Source organism: Schistocerca americana, chromosome 3 (assembly GCF_021461395.2).
Source record: "Schistocerca americana isolate TAMUIC-IGC-003095 chromosome 3, iqSchAmer2.1, whole genome shotgun sequence".
Lineage (NCBI taxonomy): Eukaryota > Metazoa > Arthropoda > Insecta > Orthoptera > Acrididae > Schistocerca > Schistocerca americana.
Genome location: NC_060121.1, coordinates 768,579,563 through 768,602,690, shown reverse-complemented (window position 1 = coordinate 768,602,690; position 23,128 = coordinate 768,579,563). Strand labels below are relative to the sequence as shown.

Genomic DNA, 23,128 nt, shown 5'->3' with positions numbered 1-23,128 from the left:
GCACGCTTAAAATTGTAGTCTGACAAGGGCATGTCATGGATAGCAATTCCTAAAGTTTTTTTTGTTCTGCGATGTGTGGAGGTCAAAGTCATCAGCAGAGACCGGCAAAGCTGCAACATGAGAGTTCCTGCTTTCCTGTAGGTGCCGTTTCTTTGTCAGGTATGAGGAGCCGCAGGACCCATCGGTTGATGGTATCTAACCGATGGTTTGTGATTTATGTTATTAAGGGCTATAAACTGTAATGCTTTCCTCCTCTGCAAACGACTCTACATAAACACGAAGATTTTGGGACACCAGAGCCTCCATCATTTGCTCGTTAATTGCTGAGTCAGCGCTGGGTGTTGTGCGGTCGTTTGTCCGCCCAAACTGGGGCTTCATGCTCGCCAGCATGGCTTCCTTATACAGCCATCTTTTTTTTTCTGTGAACTCAGGTGGTATCCTTTTTCCCTTTTAGAAACCATAAACGAACCACCGCCCAAGATTCCTTCCCTCAAGAAGATCATCGTAGATTTGGTGACTTTAGAGAGTTGAGAGGCTGCAGCTGATGGATTTATTTACTCACTCCATGTGCGTCTATGTTTTACTGAGGAACTGTCGTCTGCAATATTAAGCTCTACCGGTGCATCGACATCTCATTCATCCTACACCCTCCAGTAACTTAGAGAGAATTAGAACTGCACTCCTGCAAGAAGAGAGTAGATATTTAAAAAAAAAAACTGCCGCCAACCTAGTCTGTACAAATGTGGTACAGGTTTTGGTATAGCTTTCGTGTTTGTCACGATATTGGGTGAAAATGTCGTAGGACAGGCCGTCCTGGAGATTAATAGCTTTATGTGATCAGTTTAGCCATGGATGCCTCGGATGCGGATTTGTTTCACTAGCGTCTTATTTGTGTTGTTTTTCGTAGCAGGGCAGCAAAAATTGCTCTTTTGTGAGTGAAAATCATTAAATTATCGTATCGCGCTACGAAACGCAGTGAATTTCATAGGGCAACTAGTATCAGCGAATTCATTCGTACATTATTGGTGTTGGGCATAAGTTGTGTTGTGCTTGTGTCATTAACTCTCGTGATATGTTTACCAACTTAAACTTTAACAGTGGAAATGTGACAGAAAATATTTGAAATCGGAATGTATATAAAAGAGGTTGTGCGACTGGCTAAACATTCTCTTGCTGTAAACCAGTCTAGGAATAAGAGCATTACATGGTATGACGCTAAGTGTAGGTTATAGGGCAATATTTTTAAACTAATAGTGTGTGTGTCATAGAAGAAGTTATTGATACAGATTCAGCTTTATCAGATGTGCAAATATTTCTTCTGCATCTGTACAAATAAACAACACAATGGCGCATGTTGGAGAGTGCTGGAGGCTGTTAACACGGTAGCGACGTCTGACAAAACCGAAGCGCCGGTTAGCTGTGAAAGGGGTAATTAAAAGATCCTTGTATCAGGACATTTCGACCTACATCTTTATCCTCACATATTTTATGAGACACGCAAATAAAAACTTCTAGGTCAAAAAGTGAGCGTTTAGTTGTGATGACTGTTTCTGAATGAATTCTCACCGCGAAATTTGTATTCTCAGCGTTTTATTTGTTCTTGGAGGGCTCATTGTGGGTAGCTATCTATGTTAACTCACGCAACAAATGGCACTGTGCATTAGAAACTGTTGAACATTCGTTATGTATTGATAAGGTTTTTGTTTGGTTTGTAGTTTCTGAACCAGTTTTATTCTGGTCACCCTAGTTCTTCATTGTTTTTCGTTATGCAATTTTCCTCGCTTTTGCACGATGTGTAAGGTTTTGAAAATGTTCTGTTCTAAAAGTAAGTTCAAAATAGATCTGTCCAGTCCTATTGTGCCAACGGAAAAATTCATTCTACGATTCATTTCAAATAATCGAGACATAGACCAGCTGCAAGTAGTCATGATGAAAAAGGGAAACAACGACTGTAAAAACTATCATGAAATCAGTCGTCTAAACACTAGATGCTAAGTATAAACTAAGACAATCAATAACCGCAAGAATAACATCACGAAACCTTCTATTTCTGAGAAAAACATGGATTTAGATCAGGTCGTTCATGCACAGCCAATTTGTTTGCAATTACGAGCGTTATAGAAAAACACAGAGAATTTAATGTAGAAATCTATATGGCCCTTACCATCCTCGAGGAGACTTTTGATGGTGAGCCGTTATGGCCTATGGAAGATTATGTCTGAATGTGAATATACATATCATCAAATAGAGACAAGGAAAACGCTTTACAAAAATACACCTATTGCAATAAACACACGTGTGAGCCAAATGCGATAAATAATTATTTACGAAGTATAACAATTCTGTGTGGACTACCACTTACGCTTTTTAATATTTGTATTGTTTTCATTCTTTCTAAATAGAAATGTTAACAAAAAAGGAATTAAGATAGCGGATGAGGAATACTTCAAACTGCTTTTGATTGCAGATGACTTCGTTATTATTTAAAAGAATGAAGATGACATCTAAAGACCAGTACATCAGCGTAACGAAACACAACATAAAAGTTTGTAGCAATAAAACGGAAATGATGGCATTCCGAGGAAAATATCCAATCAATTAAAAAAATGTTTTACATAATTCAGTTTTCGAATAAGTCTTTCAAATCTCCTATTTAGACATGCTACTAGTTTAGATGATTTTGGTACTTACAATAAAATACTCCAGAGTTCAATCTGTACGTGGTATCATTAACAGAACGTTGGGCATTAATAAACAGAAAGAGACCGTCACGTTATTCTAGAAAGTCTTGGCTATTCCTGTGTTGTCCCGTGGAAACGGAAGCTAGGTTACCATGAAATAACAAGAGAATATAATTGAAGCATCATAAATGGGGAGGATGAAGGCGCGCACAAGACAAGACATGAGTAGCAATGAAGGTATCAGAGCAGAATTAAATATTTTCAACACGAATGAAAAAACACAAAAGTATCGTGAAAATTATATACAACACCTCGACATAGATGCAACAATATGCTACTGCTATACAGGTTAATCAGCTGTATTCTGGAAATCAAACCATCAGTTCTGAGAACTTCTGTTTTAGTAAAGTACTTCTCCACTCTGGTATTACGCTAATCCAGTGTGCTGCAAACGAAAGCACACCAAAAATTTCTTCTCTGCCCACAGCAAAAGCTACAGACTCATAACGAACCCCAGCGAGGTGTTCGGAAATCCCCGTTAAAAACTTCTAGGGCTTGTAGAGAGGAACGAGTACATAATATTCTGAATATGAACCCACGACCGGAATCGTACGCTTCCGTTGTAGCACGATTTCAGTTTAGATGTTGAACTCATCCAATATCTGCTCGAGAAATTTAATTAGGCGTGACGCAGTACAATTATTGGGTAACAGTTTGAAATTAGACATTACGAAACACACATATATCACTTAAACATATTTGTATTAACACGTAAACATTACGTGTTTACAATATTCCGAAACAAAAAAGAACCCAGCATACTACACGTACAGAATAGTACAGACGCATTACAACAGCGGCTTGATGTGGCAACCATCAACGTTGTTACGGCCAATGTACCTAGGAAGAATGTTCGCCGGCCGCGGTGGCCGTGCGGTTCTGGCGCTGCAGTCCGGAACCGCGGGACTGCTACGGTCGCAGGTTCGAATCCTGCCTCGGGCATGGGTGTGTGTGATGTCCTTAGGTTAGTTAGGTTTAAGTAGTTCTAAGTTCTAGGGGACTTATGACCTAAGATGTTGAGTCCCATAGTGCTCAGAGCCATTTGAACCATTTTTGAAGAATGTTCTGGAATGCACTTTCCATCGCACCTGGTGTCTCTCCAGTTTTTAGTGCAGCCGCCAAAACACGTGCCAGCAGATCTTCCTCTGTCTCTACAAGAGTCTCGTAAATTAAACTTTTCATACGATCCAACCTCAGGTAACTAACGTAGTAGACTTCACCCTGTCTACCCTGTTGCATACCAGGACAAGCAACTCTGAGACTTTTCTCTTCCCTCAGCAGACGTGCACGCATTTTATACCTGAGCTGAAACCGTCATAGAACGGAAAAGGGGGGGGGGGGTTCCGGACGTGGGTTTCTATTCAAAATATCGTGTACTCAGTACCCTACGAAGGATGTAGAAGTTTATAACGGAAATTCCCAAACACCCTGTAGATGGCTGCCATGCCACTAAAAACAAATGGAATAGTAGCACTAAACAATAATAAGAAAACCAAACCGAAACACACTTCAGAGCTTGCGTCTTCCCTCTCAGTTGCACCACAGTCTGATTCAGATAGCGGAAACAAGCTACTTTGAAACAGAAGAGGTAGATCTACATTAGTGTAGTACCTCAATGAGTCCCTCCATCAAATGCGCACACAGTTGGAAATATACGAGTTGGGGCGTATGTAAATCACTGAGTAGGCTTAGTATTGATGTTCGTAAGTGCTACGAAAAACTTCAGAAGTGGTATTCCTCTAGACATGGCAAGGCACTTGTACTCTTCTCCTTGGTGCTCTGTTAAACGACCGTGGGCAGATATGCCTGTGCATCCCACTGGAATGAAGTAAACTACGGAATTCTTTAAGCCTGTTATAACTTTTTTCTGCTGTTTAATCTGATAACATTTGTATATGTATTTTTGATTAAATTATGCTTCTGAAATAGTTATCACGTAATAAAACTAAAACACGGTTTTAGACACACATCACGTTGTATTCCCAACTCTACCATTTTACGCTGAGGTGACAAAGATCATGGGATAACGATGTGCACATATGCGGATGGTCATAGTATCGCATAAACAAAGGTATAAAAGGGCAGCTTAACCAGACTGAAATCTCAATTTCAGTCACAAACCCAGTCCAATTAAATCAACATGGATACAGCACCTTCAAAGACAAATTACCCCAGTGGGTCAAATCCCACGGTTGAAAAACCGCAAGTGGTCTATTAGGATTCTGAGGAGACCACAGAAGTGTGCATGGAGGTAAATCGGAGTACCTCAAAACCCCTTAATAACAAAATCAAACAAAAATCTAGAATTTGGCTAATGACATTTAATGTAAATTCTCTCTTAAAAATGGGAAAACTGAAAAACATCCTGGACAAATCCAGAGAACGTAAAATCAAAATTATTGCATTTCAGGAATCACGATATACAGATGAAAATCCTTTTGATTCGGAAGGATACAGGATATTCAAAGGAAAACCTGGAAAACGAGCCATGGCAAATTGTCCACAATTTGGAACTGGATTTATAGTAGATACATCAATACTTGATTCAGTCGCAACTTTCAAATCTTACTCGGGTCGGCTCTCCACGATGACAATAAAATCAGCTAATAAGATATACACCCTAATCAACGGACATGCACCAACTAACATCACTAACAAAAACAAAATAGAAGAAGTAGAAGAATTCTGGAACCAATTAGATAATATTCTCCAAAAAATCCCAAATAACAATGTCAAAATCCTTATGGGCGATTTCAATGCACAAATCGGTAAAGAAAAGAAATATCGATATTGGGTAGGTAAATGGTCAGGGCATACACAGACCAACCGGAATGGCATGCGACTCATTGAAATCTGCAAAAACCATGACCTATTTTTCAAATCAACATTTTTCAAGAAAAGAGCCTCGAAAACGAAAACTTGGATCTCACCTAATCCATTACTAGGTGAATATCAGTTGGATCATGTAATGATCTCCCGCGTAAGTACAGTAGAAATAATGAAACTTACAGTCCTTAATGGACTAGACCTAGATTCCGACCATTACCCAACAAAATTCTCCCTAGATGTCATTCCAGAAAAAAGAAAATTCACTAAGAAATCTCCACACCGTAAATATGATGTACAAAAGATAAATGGCAATGAACAATTTACAAAAGAAACGCAAAATTTAAAACCACAAAATTGGCAACAACTGCAAGCAGGACTTTTAAATGCAGCTGAAACTGTAGCACCGCAAACAAGAACACGTAAACACCCCTGGTGGACAGATGAGTGTGACCAACTGATAAATCTCAGACAACAGGCGTGGCAAAATTGGTTGTGCAACAAAAATCAAAAGACCCTGGAAGATCTCAAAGATACCAGGAAAACAGTTACAAAAGCAATACGAACAGTCCGTAAACAACACGAAGACAAAAAATTGCAAGACATAGAAAATGATTTCAAGAAAAACAATTCCCGAAATTTCTACAGAGTGTTCAAACAAAAATTAACAAAGTACCAACACCGAAAACTGTGAAAATCTTGCAAAATACTTTTCTAAATTACTGAATTGTGAAAAGCCTGCTGAAAAATTTGAGTTCCATCGTACACAACGAAACCCAGACTCAAAGCCACCAAGTTTACAAGAGATTAAAGAGATAATTCAGTCACTGAAAAATAACAAAGCATCAGGAGAAGACCAAATCATCGCAGAATTACGGAAAAATGCAGGAGAAAATCTTATTGCAAAACTCAAAGAAATTAAACATGAAATCTGGAAAACTGAAAAATTCCCCACAGATTGGAAGACTGCAATCATATATCCTCTGTACAAAAAAGGAAGTAAAACAGACCCCAACAACTAACGTGGAATCTCTATTGTCAATAACACACAAAATTCTGTCTAAATCCCTACTAAACCGCGCAGAACCTCAGCTGGATTCAAAACTAGGCGAATACCAAGGTGGGTTCAGAAAAGGTCGATCTTGCGTAGAACAAATCCTAAACTTGAAAAACTCATTGAAATATTTACATAGTACTTCAAACAAAAGTTATGTCATCAGGTTTGTCGACTTTAAAAAAGCATATGACAGTATAGACCGAGAATCGCTTTTTGAAGTATTAGCAGAATTTGGGCTAGATCAAAAGACAACAAACATCATAAAAGAAACTCACGGAGACCAAATCCAATGTAAAATTTATGGGAGAATTGAGCACAGAATTTGAAATAGACACAGGAGTACGACAAGGGGATGTACTGTCCCCAGTGCTCTTCAATTGTGCTCTTGAAAAAGTTGTTAGAGAACGGAAAAAAGCAGGTGCACCAGCACACAGGCTGGGACCAAGACATAAGGGCATAGAATTACACTGTTTAGCATTTGCTGATGACATGGCACTGATCGCACAAGACATTACTGATGCACAGAAACAGCTAGAATTATTACAAGAACAGGCATCTAAAATAGGATTACAAATTTCATTTGATAAAACAAAATTTATGACTGACGTCAAAGATGCACCGTCTGATCTCAAAATTGGTAGTAACTACATCTCTCGAGTAAAAGAATTTAAATATTTAGGTGAATGGATTGCAGAAAATTGTAATGAAAAGAAATCTGTCAGATCAAGAGTCCAGAAAATGGAGACGGCGTTTCAGTTAGCAAAAAACATTTACAACAAAAAGAGTCTCTCGTGGAACTGCAAAATACGACACTACACAACAGTAATTAGACCCGAAGCTCTCTACGCATCTGAGACACTAAATCTTCAACACAGAACACTAAAAGAGGAATTAGAAGTGAAAGAACGTAAGATAATGAGGAAAATCCTAGGACCAAGAACTAAAGATGGGGTATATTATCCAAAACCCAATGCAGAAATATATAAAAATATCTCCAAAATAACAGACACAATTCGCATGAGAAGAATCCAATTCATGGAGCACTTAGAAAGAATGGACTCAAACAGGTTAATGCCCAAAATCCATACATTTTTAAAGAACAAAACTACAAGACCGAACTGGTACAAACAGACGGAAAAAGAGCTGAGAGAAGTAGGGTCTCCAAATCTACATGATAGAAATGAAATCAGAAAAATCACAAACACACGGGGTTCTGAGGAAGAAGAGAGAAAAACTAACCGACATACATGGTCTACCCAACGAAAGCTAGCCTATTCGTTGTTTATGAAGGAATACTGGGCGAAAAGGAAGGCCAACAAATTTTGATTACGCGTGGTCCTAAGTGATCCATCCGCGAAGAAGAAGAAGAAAAGGGCAGTATACTGCCGGATCTGTCATTCACCTGATTCGTCTGAAAGGGTTTTCGACGTGATTATGGCTACAGGACGAGAATTAACAGACTTTAAATGCGGAATTGTAGTTGGAGCTAGACGCATGGGACACTCCATATCGGATGTCGTTAAGGAATTCAGTATTCCGAGATACACAGTGTCGAGAGTTTGCCGAAAATATCAGATTTCAGGCATTATCTCTCACCACCAACAACACAGTGGTAGGCAACTGGGAGCAAGGGCCTTTGCGTAGAGATGTCAGTGGTAACAGATAAGCAATAATACGTAATATAACCGCAGAAATCGATGTGGAACGTCCAACGAACGTTTCCCTTAGGACAGTGTTTCGAAATCTGGCGTTAATGGGCTATGGCAGCAGACGACCGACGTGAAAAACTAACAGCACGACATCCCCTGCTGCGCGTCTCGTGGGTTCGTGACCCTAGGCAACTGGACAACTGTGGCCTGGTCAGTTGGGTCCCGATTTCAGTTGGTAAGAGCTGGCAGTAGTTAGTATGTACGTAGAACTAAGGCTCTTGGAGAGGAATTCCGGTGCTACTAAATAATGCAACACGAATCTGATAAAAGCGGTTACATTCTAGAGACTCGTTGGCTCAAAATCCTTTGATGCAATTTCTTTTACAAGAAAGTTGCAAAATTGTAGTTTGCACGCCAGAATCCAGGCACATACCGGTCAGACGGATATGCTTCTCTGAATGGGTTTAAAACCACTGTCGGATACCGATTGCTTTTGGTTGCTGTCTCAATCAGGCTAATCTCAGTTGTGATCGTTTTAATATCATTCACTCAGCTGTCACGTGGGTATTTTAGTGCACAAGGCCAGGTGTATTACTGGATGGCACGGAACTCAGTTCTTACTTACACTTGATACCCCACATAAAAATAAGCATGAGGTTCACCAATTGGTCATAATTATCATTGGCAGAAAACAAAAACAGAACTCTAACAGCAGGGTTTCTACTCAAAATATCGTGTACTCAGTACCCTACGAAGGATCTAGAAGTTTATAACGGTAATTCCCAAACACCCTGTAGATGGAAACAAATGGCAGAAAACAGCACCTGACTTACTTTGTTCAATGACTGTCGTGTTGTTGCACGCACTAGGCTTTGCTCGATTAACTGTTTGCTTCTATACCTCAGAAAATGTCACATTAAGATAAACATTTATTCGGAGTCAAAATAACTTCACCCTCTAAGCGAACGTTACTTTGTCACATTCTTATGCAGATGTAGCCAAGAAGCAAAGCTTAGTTGGTAATCTTGTTGGAGCGCAACTACCGTCCATCCGCACTGCTCCCCGGTCTAACCACTAGTCCTCAACAATGGCGAGCTGTGCGCTCCTTTTCCCCCACTAAAAAGCTTGTAACGTCAGCCACCATCTCTGCCCTTAAAGCAGACGCCTTTTTACCTTATACTTTCCCTGTTGCTTTCTGCGAAGATGTACTTTTGATTTGCACTCTTCTGCAAATTTTAATCTATTTGTCTGTTCTAATTTAAAGTTTTTTTTCAAATGAACTACTTTTTTTTACCCTTCGGGAGCCTCTGGTCGGACCAGTCCACCTTCTCCATCCCCAAGATGTGCCCGACTGTGGATGGTGCGTCGTATTTCTAAGCTACCCCCGGCTTTCCTGTGTCCTTCCGCCTTCACGTTCTTGCAAGTCACCGTGCTGGCCCACAGCGACCGACTCGGCTCTTATCGTAACCCTTCGGCACGCTACCTCCGCTCTGGCCGTCTGTCTCTCTGCCAGCCCGCTGCTTTCTAATCGGCTCTAGCGTAATTAAAAACGTTAGAACTTTAGTTTTATTGCCCGTACCACAACCGGGTTTCTTTGTGAATCCACTTCATATTATGAAGTTCTTGAAACTATTGCTTATATGAAGCGTGGTCATTGGTGCACAGCACATTGCCACGTTTCAAGTACTATTTGTGGAGATTTTAAACACAAAAGAGACTTTTAACTACTACAGGCAAAAGGGTATGATGGATGCCCAACTTCGTACCTATATTTTACGAGCTACTTTATAAATCAAGAATAAGAGACTCCCTTTTCATATTATCTTATTAAAAATACCATTTTATTTTTAACGAACTTATTAACTGGATAATTTGTAAATAGCATTGCCGTAGATAATAACCATCACCATCACGGTAGTCCACTATCTCTGCCTCTCGTACATGTTGACTTTTGTAAACGAATACACTTTCCGAAACGACAAACATATTTGTCATTGTCGTCAACTACCCTTATTCCAACCATAACACTTATTGCAAATACTGTTATTATTTACAACTATAAAAGTACGGAGGTTTCGCAGTGGTCTCCTGTTGTTCAATAAAGCTTCACACAATTTAAAGATAACACCTGTAATGGCACCATTTGAGCTACCTGCTTGAATAACGAGTCTATTGTCTCCGTTCCCCGTAGTTGTCTTTTTCAGAGATTCTGTGATACTGGTCTAAGAACGTTATAGGGGAGAAACATGAACAAAAATGTATGTGTTTCACACGTATTAGCGGGGTACTTTGGCGGTTATGATATAGTCATATTTTCTGATGAATCCCGACACGAATACATTACATATCTTCTCTTTAGAGCACTACAAAACGCCTGTCTTAATATCATGCATGAAGGTAATTTAGAACGGGATCTGTGGAGTTATTAAAGCTGTATGGGGGGCGTGTGAGAGATGCGTGATAGAGTCGCATAGAACCCTAAGATTAATTACATCTTTTGGAGCATATTTTGTGATAGAACCGATTATCGATGGTAGTAGTGACGTAATTAAACATTTGAGAAATGAAAATGTATAATACTATGATTCCCAGCATTTGTTTGGATACGAACCTAAAAGCATTTTCAATTCGGAGCTAGTCTCTTGCCTTAAAATAACAAGCAAAGAGTAGAGACACGACACATAATCTACTTTTCGTTAATGCAATTCTGTACTTCCTCTACTACAAATGAAACGCATATCTGTGCTACTACTTTGAATAACTTCGCTTGTCGGGTAATCTCTGCGTACATGAACGTAAGTTGAAACCTCAGTATCCCAATAGTATTCTCGCATTATGAAAAGTGTAACAAGCTCAATTAAATAACGTAAATTGCTTCACCACTCCGTTCCGAAACAGCACTAAAATTATTTGTACTTGGCTTTTGACATCCTGAATATGAATAGCGTAATGTGGCTACTTTTCTTTCAGCAACACGACATGAAGATCGCCGTGCTGCTTTTGCCGCTGCTGGTACATGCGTGCGCGTGTGCGAGGATCCTGGGCATCAACCCCACGCCGTCCATCAGCCATCAGCTGCCCTTCCTCATCATCATGCGAGCTCTCGCTGAACGTGGTCACCACGTCACCATCATCACCACTGACCCTATGAAGGTAAGGAAATACAAAACGTTTATATGGCATTACGAAAGGTGCAATTTTGTGTACTTCATTCAAGGAAAATTGGTATTTGACGTATTAAGGGAACACTTATCAAAGCAAATTATTCTACGGGAAAAACGTCTCCAAGATTCCCTTTATCTAGAAAACTTACTGTAAGTGTTGATACAAGGCGAGGAAAGAGTTCTTTACTACGTGGTTAAAATAAAAGCTCTCCAGAAGAACACACTTCCTCATCAGTTACAAAGCATAGCGAAAAATTTCGACTGTAGGGTAGTTGGTGAACTATAACCCAGAGAAGTACCTGTGGAATACGAAATATGCCACCAGCTGCTGGTAATTCGAAATAAAATGCTGTGCAGTACGTTTGTGTTACGTTCAGCTTCTGTCTCCTTTTGCGTAGTGTGTTACTGTAGGTAGAGAAACCGTACTGTATGTTCTACAAATAAAACTATTCCGTTAAATTTGGCTTTCCAACCTTACCAGATCACATAATTAATAAAATATGGAAATGAAGCAAGATAATTAAAATATTAATTTACAAACGCTTCCATACCATTGACGTGAACCCAAAAACCATAACAACGCATGTAGCGAAGGCCCGCTGCCAAAAGAAGGATCTCTAATACAAGGCTCTGCCGTGCCACTCCTCTTGTTGTAGGCTATTCGAAACAAGAAAAGAAGGAATACTACAGTTTAACGTCCCGTCGATGGAAAGATCGTTAGAGACAGAGCACAAGTTTAGGTTGGGGAAGGCTGGAGTGGAACACGTGCCGTATATTCTGTGAAGGCGTCGTATTAGCATTGTCCTTAAGCAATTTATGGAAACTAGGATAAACCAAAATCAGAGTTGCGGGACGAGGATTTTGTCCATCATCCTTCCAAGAGGCAGTTCAGTCCAATACCATTGAGGCAGCCATTTCACTCGGTAGAAGCTCCTCCAAGCCTAGAGTTTGTGCCGACACATGGCAGATTAGTATCACCAATCTATGGGGTTTAAAACAGAACTTAAACTCAGTCTCACAGTGTGGGGCATACCAGATGGTTGGTGGTGAACTGAAAGCGTATTTCATGTCTTGCGTTTCGATGGAACTATCGGAGAGTAGTAGATTGTACGCTGGCAATAGGCGTCTACCTCTCTTTGGTTCCATGTTTGTGGATAACAACTTCAGCATGTCAGTATACGGCAGAAGTAATTCTCATAGTAATCTAGGCCATACGGAAAGACCAGCTCGCAGGAAGTGAATGTTCAGTTACTTTCATTAAGACTATACTTAACATGGCAACCTTGAGTTCCCTTGTTGCCTTAGCACTTTTTGACGACTTTGGAGTTGAGTTTGACTTGATACTGACTCAACTTAAAACAAATATTTACCAATGAAAAACTGATATATTTAGACCTTTCCTTTTTCAGGAAATAATTGTGCAGCCTATTAAAAAATGGTTCAAATGGCTCTGAGCACTATGGGGCTCAACATCTTAGGTCATAAGTCCCCTAGAACTTAGAACTACTTAAACCTAACTAACCTAAGGACATCACACACACCCATGCCCGAGGCAGGATTCGAACCTGCGACCGTAGCAGCCTCGCGGTTCCGGACTGCAGCGCCAGAACCGCACGGCCACCGCGGCCGGCACAGCCTATTAATTAAAGTAACTTTGCCTACAGAGAAATATAAATTGCTATTATAAAGTAAACAATCATTTGACACAACATGTAATGTATTATACTAACATGTAAAGAACTGTGAATTTTTCACCCTAAGTACGAGAAGAAACAACTTCATCATAAATTCATAAGGGATCTACGTCAATGTTAATTTTAATAAAATCCTTTCAGAGGAGTTAAACTGCTCTTTAGTCGGTCATTTAAGAGACTTTCGACAGTTCTGTTATATCGTTGTTTTAGTGTTTCATAATGATGCGGCCTAATATCCCAAACGTTCTCATTAAAAAAAAAGGTCGTCGTTCCCCTAATTGCTTCCTTCAGTGGCATTCCTTTTAACTTCACATACTTCTCCCCTTACAGATAACTGTCTAGTTTGTGACAAGAGCCATGGGCGTTATTAATGTTTACAGCCTCCTCACAGTATTCCAGTTTCCTCCATCTGACAGGACGAGGAGACTCAGTGGTTGACAAGCTGTACTCACATTTAAATCTCTGTTCGGCACTCCAAATTTATATTTTAGTTGAACTTCTTAAAGTACTTAAGACTGTGGACCCCCTTGTTTATCGTCGTCCAACCAGAGATTATCTTCCGTTTCTTTCCGTGTACGGAAGGTGTCTACGTTGAGTGACTTTGGGAGGACGCAAGATGGTTTAGACAGAATTTCTAGTTACTCTGATGAATGGCAGCTTCCTCTAAATGTATAAAAATGTAAGTTAATGGAGACTATTGTGCAATGTTAGAATACAGCTTTAGTAGCGTGCTTCTTGATACCAACAGATCGATTAAACATTTAGGCGTAACATTACAAAGTGATATGAAATGGAACATGCTCTTTAGGACGGTGTTTGAGAAAGTGAATGGTCAACTTTGGTTTATTGGAAGAATACTAGGAAAGTAGGGCGGACTAACGAAAGACATCGAATGAATTCAGATGCGAAAGCCAGATTTGTTACCTATAGGTTCGATCAACACGCGAGTATTATCATGATGCTTTGTCAACTTAAATGGGAACCCCTGGAGAGAGGACTACTTTACTTCCTGCGCGAAAGTTGAGAAAATTTAGAGAATCGACATTTGAAACTGATTGCAGAATGACTGTACTGGAGCCAACGTACATTTCGCTTAAGGACCGCGAAGATAAATGAAGTTAGGGTTCGTCGGAGGCATACAGAGAGTCGTTTTTCTCGCACTCCATTTGCAAGTGGAACAAGAAAGAAGGAAATGACCAGCAGTGCTGCAAAGTAGCCTTCGCCGTGCATCATACGCTGGTCTGTGGAATACATATGAGAGCTGGTTTCTCCGCATGGGGCAGGATAAGGCTACGATTGTCGATGGGGCCATAATCAGTTACTCTCGGTTGCACAACAAATACGTAAACTTTATTTAACGAAATTAAATATTTAAAACAATATCTTAAAAAACACACAATTGACTGTATGACGGTTCAAGGCCTTATCATAGATAAAAAATTCCACAATTTTAGGGCCGCAGGCCAACAATAACCTCAAACAACAAATGGCTGAAGGCCTGAATTAGAAGTCAGAAGAACAATTCCAAATAGCACATATCAAGATAAATACTTCTTTTTAAAACAAACTGTAACACGGCCGAAGATGTGAAATTATTACTCGGCTGAAGGCCACAAACAGTTTCAAATAAACGGCTGAAGGACTGAATTAGAAGTCAGGAAAACAATTCCAAATAGCAATTTTAAAGTAAATCCCCTGCTTTTAAAACACGTTTGCTTAAAAAAACTAACTGTAAAACGGCTGAAGGACTTATCACCAAAGAAGTGAAATTATTGCTCGGGTCAAGGCCACACCAACGATAATTAGAAAATTACAAATATCCTTAAAACAAACATCACCATCTAAGGAATCACGGCAAGCATTCTCAGCAAGTGTTCCAAGGGTCGGCCTGGGAAGTTAGCTCAAACATAAGGTAAGGTGAGACAGGCATCCAAGGGTTGAACTCACGTAACAGGATGGCAACTCAAAGTAGGGGCAGCTTATGCGGCGACCGACCGACTAACCAATCTGCCTAACGTCCGATCACCGGTACATCGAAGGAATATTTTTAGGCAAGGGACAGACAACACTACGTCTTCAGCAAACACTCATGGCCGAAGGAAACACTAGAACCAAGGTAGACTTAGTACAATACAAGAGGCTGTCGAACTACTGCCGGAAAAGTACGCTAACCTACAGGGCAGGTAACTGGGGTGTCGGCCACAAGGCAGAAAATACCGCTGGATGCACTTCAATAATAAGAATAATACTAAATTCAACGATTAATAACAAATAGAGAAAGACATCTGCAATATTTCACTGCCTCGAAACACTTCAGTCGTAGGCGCCAGGCTCAGCGGCCCTGGGAGCAACAACCAGCCGACCAAAGCCGAGATCTCAGAATAGTCGCGGTTGCATTAGCAGTTAACTCTTCACTCAACGTAAACGTCCAGGGTTCGGTGTGCAACGAAGTCGTCGCTCTCGCAGCTACCCCTCCTCGGTCTGGCAGGGGCATCACGCCGCCAGCGGCCCTGGCTTGCCCTTGCGCTGCACGGACCTGCTCGCTGCTGCGCCCCCAACCGACCTTATGTCCGCTCGTAATCCCCACCAAATCCAGTACGCAGACAGCATTAAAATAACTGCTCATTCAAAATCACAAGATACACATGGATCTGGGAAAACAATTCCATTAGCAGCTCACAATACTAAAACCAGTCACTGTGAAACAACACAGACGAATTGTAAGTCGGCACAAACACAGGGAAGCCGGAAGCGATCGGAAGACCAAACGCACGTCTTCCGCTGCGAAGACCGACCGAACGACCAACCAACGGTCGTCCCCACTCAAGTCAGGCACGGGAAAGATCCCAGTATAAATCGTGGACTGACAACTTATGCCATGAGGTCACTACGACGGGCGGACACACACACCCCAGTGAAAGTTGCACTACTCGAATATCACGGTCCATTCAACTAAAACTCCCTGCATGCGGCCCTTGACGTGGTCGTGCACTCTCGCGACCACATCCTTCCGTCGGACAGTACACGTGTGTCGCCAACGGTTGGACGAGTACTGGCTGTCCAGACCTCACTGCTGCTCCGTCCCAACTCACTCCCTCGACACACGACGGCTCGGAAATAATAGAGGCCGCTCCAAAGATAGTACCACAGTATGCACTATCGATAAGCGTTGCTGCTGCCACTCACGGGCAGGCAAGCCAGCAACTTAGTGACGCCAGTAAATCGAATAAGAAAGAGATGCCATAACCGCAATGACAAGATGCCAAGCAATAAACGTCATGAACACGAGCCGCGCCCGGCTCAACGTGCTTAGATGTAGACTAGTAAACTTTAAAGAGTTTTTTTTGTGTTTGTTTCCGATACGCGATACGAGAATGACTTGTAAATTTGAGGTCCTTTTTTTGGTACAGTCACACGAAACGCTCGCATAATTTCCTATCTGAAAGCTTTCTAACCAGATAAATAGGAAATACGACCCACAGGTCTTCTTTTAAAGTACGTTCTTATCAAGTACTCCTTTCATTACCTAACGTCCGCCCCCCGTATCTGGGTGGTCAGCGCGTCAGAATGTCAGTCCTAAGGGCCCGGGTTTGATTTCCGGCTGGGTCGGAGATTTTCTCCACTCAGGGACTGGGTGTTGTGTTGTCCTAATCATCATCATTTCATCCCCATCGACGCGCAAGTTGCCAAAATGGCGTCAAATCGAAAGACTTGCACCCGGCGAACGGTCTACCCGACGGGTGGCCCTAGTCACACACATTACCTAACAAGATTATCCAAGGAAATAAGCGCGAGAAAAACTTTAGTGTTTTCTGAACTTGTTTTGCAGGGGTATTCTATGATTTGTGTTGATTTACATTTTACTTACCTTGCAGGATCCACCGCCAAACACTACCCAAGTCGATGTATCCTTCATGTACGAAAAGTGGAAAAGAGATGTCGATTTCTTCCAGTTGTCTCAACTTCCGAAGTTCGATGCCGCGAACTTCATGGGAGGGGTTGCTGTATCTGACTGTGAAGCTCAGTTCCAATTTCCGGCTGTGAAGGAACTAGTCCAGTAAGTGTAATCTTTGTATAAATCATGATACATTCCAGAAAGAAAAGGCCAAGAAAGAACGATCGAGCACAGAACTTTTTGTTTCCCTTCTGGCAATTTATTAGTTAAACTGGAAAACCATTACTATTGGCATTTTATAGAGACAATAAACTTTATTTACTATCATCATCGTTTCTCACCCATTATTAGAAGACAACGAATGTGATAGAGGTCCTTGAGTGATTGTATAGAATAGAATGAATTTCTTCGATTTCAATTTTTTGATAAAGCTGCATGATGAGTTTTCCAGAATAAATTACTGTCTTTTGTGTGTATAAAACCTTACACATTCGTTAATATACAAAACATGAACTCGGTCATTTGACAACTGCTTTATAGCTACGTACTTCATTTTCGCGCCTGAGTATTAGTATTGTGCGCAATTTCGTTGTTTCACTTCTTCGGGCTTATCTTTTCATTTTTATTTTATTTTTACAGTGAGACTTAAACCTTTTCATTTCATCTTAAGACAGTCGTATCTACTTCCATTACTGAATAAATATTTATTTCAGTTCGTGTACTCGTTCATATACCTCTGTAAACTTTTATTTTCTTCTCGCAGTTCACAAGCTATTTTCCAATTTTATGTATTAAGAGCTTGTAGCGACCTATTCTGCATGAGTTATCATTTTGTGATTATTCCACAGATTTTGCACACATTCAGCTATTCGGTCATTGCACTCACGCTTAAGATCAAGAAAATGATGGGGACGGACGATATTTAAAATATTAATATCAATGAGTGCCACCTATTACGAAAATAAGATATTGCAGACGTCAACCTTTTGAATTTCTGCTATCTTACGGTTCTTCATGGCCTACATTGAAAAATTGATAGGATTTGTGGAACCCACTACTTGACTGGAACTTCAACGCATAGCTTAAGTTTAGCCCATCTCTTTTGAATTCTGCATTCAGAGTAACTGTAGTTATAGTACATATTGCTACTTTCAGCGCTAAAGCTACTGAGGATGACTGTCTATACTGGCAACGGCATTGCTGGTAGAGACATGGTTGCATGTGCAGAGTTCAGATATTTCAGTAAAATTCGACCATGTAATGCGCTTTGGCTGTTACACCTTATTAAGACATAACTGCCTCCACTACAAAACTGGAGACGGTAGCTAGTTCCCTGTTGGAAAAATACAGAGACTAAAGATTTGCATAATTATGCGTAGGCAACAGGGAGAAATGGGACAAAAATCATTGTTGATACGATGCCGAACACTTGAAGTATTCCACCAAAATTGTTTTGGAAATAAATCATGTGTTTTTGTCGGTATATATTTTAGGCTGAAGCGCTTAGTCACAGCATCGTCGTCATTTGCTTCAGGTACGGTCAGAAATTCGACGTGGTGATCATGGAGCTGTTCCTGCACTTCTGCTACCTCGGCATGGTGCAGAAGCTGGGCGCTCCTCCTGTGGTTGGCTTCTGGTCGGCGGAGCTGTACCCGCACCTGCACCGCATCGCGGGCAACCCCGTGAACCCGGCCTACTTCCCGGAGTTCCAGTCCACCTACACGGACCACATGACTTTCTGGGAGAGAGCTCACAACGCCTACGACACCCTTCAGTCCTTCCGGACGCCCGGAGACTTTGGGCCAAGGCAGGATGAGACAATGAGAAAACATTTCGGCAGCGAACTCCACAGCATTCATGAGCTGCAGTACAACATCAGCCTGCTGCTCGCCAACAACCACTACTGCACCGGCTATCCAAAGCCGCTGCAGCCCAACGTAATACAAATGACAGGACTTCATATCACAGGAAAGAGTAACCCACTGCCACAGGTATGCCCATTTTTACTTATGTGATTACATTGAACTATTTATGGCCTCGAAAGACTACTATACTACCACCATCTTTCCTATCTTGTTTAGGATGTAATGAACACTACACAACTTCATTACATTTCTCTTCTTCACTTTCCTATTCCCAGTACGTTAAACGTCAACAGATTATCCGAAGCTGTCATTAATTATGCATGTGAATCATATATTTACTTGTTAATTGTATAGTCTTCAGAAAATAACAGTTTAAAAAGTACGGTCTTGCTGCGAAGCTACAAACGGAAATTTTTCTAGCGGTGCATAAGAGTTCCGTGAGAAGCTGCGATGGATGACCTATCAACGGCCAATCGAGAGGTCCACTGAGCGACGTGCAATGCTATCTGGCATCCTATACACATTATTAATAAATGGCTCGTGATCCACATAAAGGATGTCTCTCCTGAGAGGCATTAGGACCGTTTTTTTCTGGTGTTTCAATAGATATTTTCTTTAAAATTGGCCGTTGATAGGTCATCCATAGCAGCTTCTCACGGAACTCTTATGCACCGCTAGAAAAATTTCCGTTTGTAGCTTCGCAGCAAGACCGTACTTTTTAAACTGTTATTTTCTGAAGACTATACAATTAACAAGTAAACATATGATTCACATGCATAATTAATGACAGCTTCGGATAATAATTACGCCAATAAATGCATTGTTTAGTTCACTTCGCTGCAACGTGTTCTCTGTGATGGTTCCAGTTTGAGTTGTTCGAAACAGTCATATCTAAGTATGTAGTCGAATGGACAGCCATTAAATCTATGGAATTTATTGGTTAATCGAAAATTAACGGATCCCTTTTAGTGCTCATGTGCAAGACCCCATACTTTTTATGTTTATATGCAACTACCACTTTTCGCTCCATGTAGATATCGTGTCTAAGTCATTTTGGAACTGGTTCTGATCTTCTGACGACTTACTAGACCGTAAATGACAGATTGTCTCCTAAATCGATTGTATAGATTAGGAACAGCAGAGGGCCTGAAATACACTCCTGGAAATGGAAAAAAGAACACATTGACACCGGTGTGTCAGACCCACCATACTTGCTCCGGACACTGCGAGAGGGCTGTACAAGCAATGATCACACGCACGGCACAGCGGACACACCAGGAACCGCGGTGTTGGCCGTCGAATGGCGCTAGCTGCGCAGCATTTGTGCACCGCCGCCGTCAGTGTCAGCCAGTTTGCCGTGGCATACGGAGCTCCATCGCAGTCTTTAACACTGGTAGCATGCCGCGACATCGTGGACGTGAACCGTATGTGCAGTTGACGGACTTTGAGCGAGGGCGTATAGTGGGCATGCGGGAGGCCGGGTGGACGTACCGCCGAATTGCTCAACACGTGGGGCGTGAGGTCTCCACAGTACATCGATGTTGTCGCCAGTGGTCGGCGGAAGGTGCACGTGCCCGTCGACCTGGGACCGGACCGCAGCGACGCACGGATGCACGCCAAGACCGTAGGATCCTACGCAGTGCCGTAGGGGACCACACCGCCACTTCCCAGCAAATTAGGGACACTGTTGCTCCTGGGGTATCGGAGAGGACCATTCGCAACCGTCTCCATGAAGCTGGGCTACGGTCCCGCACACCGTTAGGCCGTCTTCCGCTCACACCCCAACATCATGCAGCCCGCCTCCAGTGGTGTCGCGACAGGCGTGAATGGAGGGACGAATGGAGACGTGTCGTCTTCAGCGATGAGAGTCGCTTCTGCCTTGGTGCCAGTGATGGTTGTATGCGTGTTTGGCGCCGTGCAGGTGAGCGCCACAATCAGGACTGCATACGACCGAGGCACACAGGGCCAACACCCGGCATCATGGTGTGGGGAGCGATCTCCTACACTGGCCGTACACCACTGGTGATCGTCGAGGGGACACTGAATAGTGCACGGTACATCCAAACCGTCATCGAACCCATCGTTCTACCATTCCTAGACCGGCAAGGGAACTTGCTGTTCCAACAGGACAATGCACGTCTGCATGTATCCCGTGCCACCCAACGTGCTCTAGAAGGTGTAAGTCAACTACCGTGGCCAGCAAGATCTCCGGATCTGTCCCCCATTGAGCATGTTTGGGACTGGATGAAGCGTCGTCTCTCGCGGTCTGCACGTCCAGCACGAACGCTGGTCCAACTGAGGCGCCAGGTGGAAATGGCATGGCAAGCCGTTCCACAGGACTACATCCAGCATCTCTACGATCGTCTCCATGGGAGAATAGCAGCCTGCATTGCTGCGAAAGGTGGATATACACTGTACTAGTGCCGACATTGTGCATGCTCTGTTGCCTGTGTCCATGTGCCTGTGGTTCTGTCAGTGTGATCATGTGATGTATCTGACCCCAGGAATGTGTCAATAACGTTTCCCCTTCCTGGGACAATGAATTCACGGTGTTCTTATTTCAATTTCCAGGAGTGTACTTCTACGGGGAGCGATAGATCAGTTCTCTTTCACTCGATGACTTTCCGTCAGTTACTACAAACTGTGACCTTTCTGGCAGGACGTCACGAATTCATTCGCACAATTCAGACTCCACTGCATGGATGAGCAGTATGATTGGAAGTCTCTTGTGAGGAACAATGTCAATGTGTAAATGTGGTTTTAGCAGTAGAGGCACATCTTCAAGTACAACCAAACATACCTATTGGTAAACAAAGGCACTACCAGGATGCAAGTCATCCCCGAATCTAGTGTCAGGTTCGTATAGCGCATTAATTATGGAGATAGATTACCTGGTGCTGAGTGGAGTATTTCAGTCGTCTTCTTTTACTATGCTGTTTATACTTCTGAAATGTGGAAGTTCTGGAAAAAAGTGAGTGGAGTGTCTCAATTTCTTTCTTTAAGCTGAGGTTGTATTCTAATAAGTCTTAGATCATAATGTTAAAAGATGTTCATAACTGTGACTTTGACTTAATTTTACTACACTACTACTCGGAAAGTGCCGTCCAGAGTCTTCTGACATTTCACTGTGTAGTAAAATGATATTAGAAAACAAATAAAAGTACTCTATGAGGCACATGACGGTCGGAGGTAAACAGTCTTACCTGCTGAAATTATTTGTCTAACAGGACATACAGCGCTTTCTTGACGGAGCGAAGCAGGGCGCCATCTACTTCAGCCTTGGCTCAAACGTGAAGAGCAGCAGCCTCCCCGGCGACACACTGCGAGTCCTGCTGGAAGCTTTCTCACAGCTGCCGCAGAGGGTGCTCTGGAAGTTTGAGGACGACTCCCTGCCGGGAAAGCCCGCCAACGTCATGGTCGCCAAGTGGCTTCCACAGCAGGATGTGTTGGGTAAGTCCTCCAGTAAGCCGATGATTTCTTTGTCTCCAAAAAGAAGTAATGGTTACTTGGGAACCGTATGGTTGATTCGCCATAACTTGAGTTCCAGGTCAGGATTTCAGCCTGGATACCTGCTTATTGTTAACAATTCTTTTCCATCTCTGTAATGATTTCAAAGTACTCTTACTGTACTTAGTAGGAGTAACAGCGCTAGTTTTATTCACCTATGGATCAGGACATTGGACCTGTAATGGTATTGCAGTTTAAGAACTAAAACATAATTCACACATACAAGCAGGTCTTGCTTGTCAAGGATATGATACGTAATAGGAACCATCAAGACGCTTGCCTGAAGTAATTTAGAGAAATCACGAAAAACCGAAACCATGACGGCCTATTGAGGTTTAGAATCTCCACCCTCCTGAATAACTGACCAACTGTTTAAAAACAGCACATCCTATTCCAATTTATCCTCAGTGTACAATGCTGTTATGTTAACATAGTCTTGCGAATATCATTCCGTAAAAAGCTACCGCTAAACTGTTTGCTCATTTCTCGCCACCAATCACTGCACACACCGGGCACGCAATACACATACTGTCGGCTGACACCAGAACCAGGACCACGATGTATGGTTTCCATTTTCTGTAACGCAACTTCCCATACACTTGCCTCAAAAATTTAGTCAGCATGCCCCCCTACCCCCAACTCACCATCCCCTCCCGTGATGTATCAAATGTTGAGACCAGAAAAAGAATAAAATTTTATTAGTATCCATTGCAAATCTTTGTTGTAAGAC

At 42.0% G+C, this 23,128-nt stretch overlaps 1 protein-coding gene across 4 annotated transcripts in view; it reads left to right on the top strand.

Annotated features, from left to right (window-relative positions):
- LOC124605807 (UDP-glucosyltransferase 2-like) overlaps positions 1-23,128 on the top strand; it is a 98,660-nt gene that overhangs the window by 55,089 nt on the left and 20,443 nt on the right. For all 4 annotated transcript variants that reach the window (XM_047137712.1, XM_047137713.1, XM_047137711.1 and 1 more), the window contains exons 2-5: positions 11,244-11,426; positions 17,007-17,188; positions 18,561-19,017; positions 22,119-22,341. In XM_047137712.1, the coding sequence (XP_046993668.1) occupies positions 11,253-11,426; positions 17,007-17,188; positions 18,561-19,017; positions 22,119-22,341 (1,036 nt within the window). In that variant the 5' untranslated portion in view covers positions 11,244-11,252. The remainder of the gene's footprint in view (positions 1-11,243; positions 11,427-17,006; positions 17,189-18,560; positions 19,018-22,118; positions 22,342-23,128) is intronic.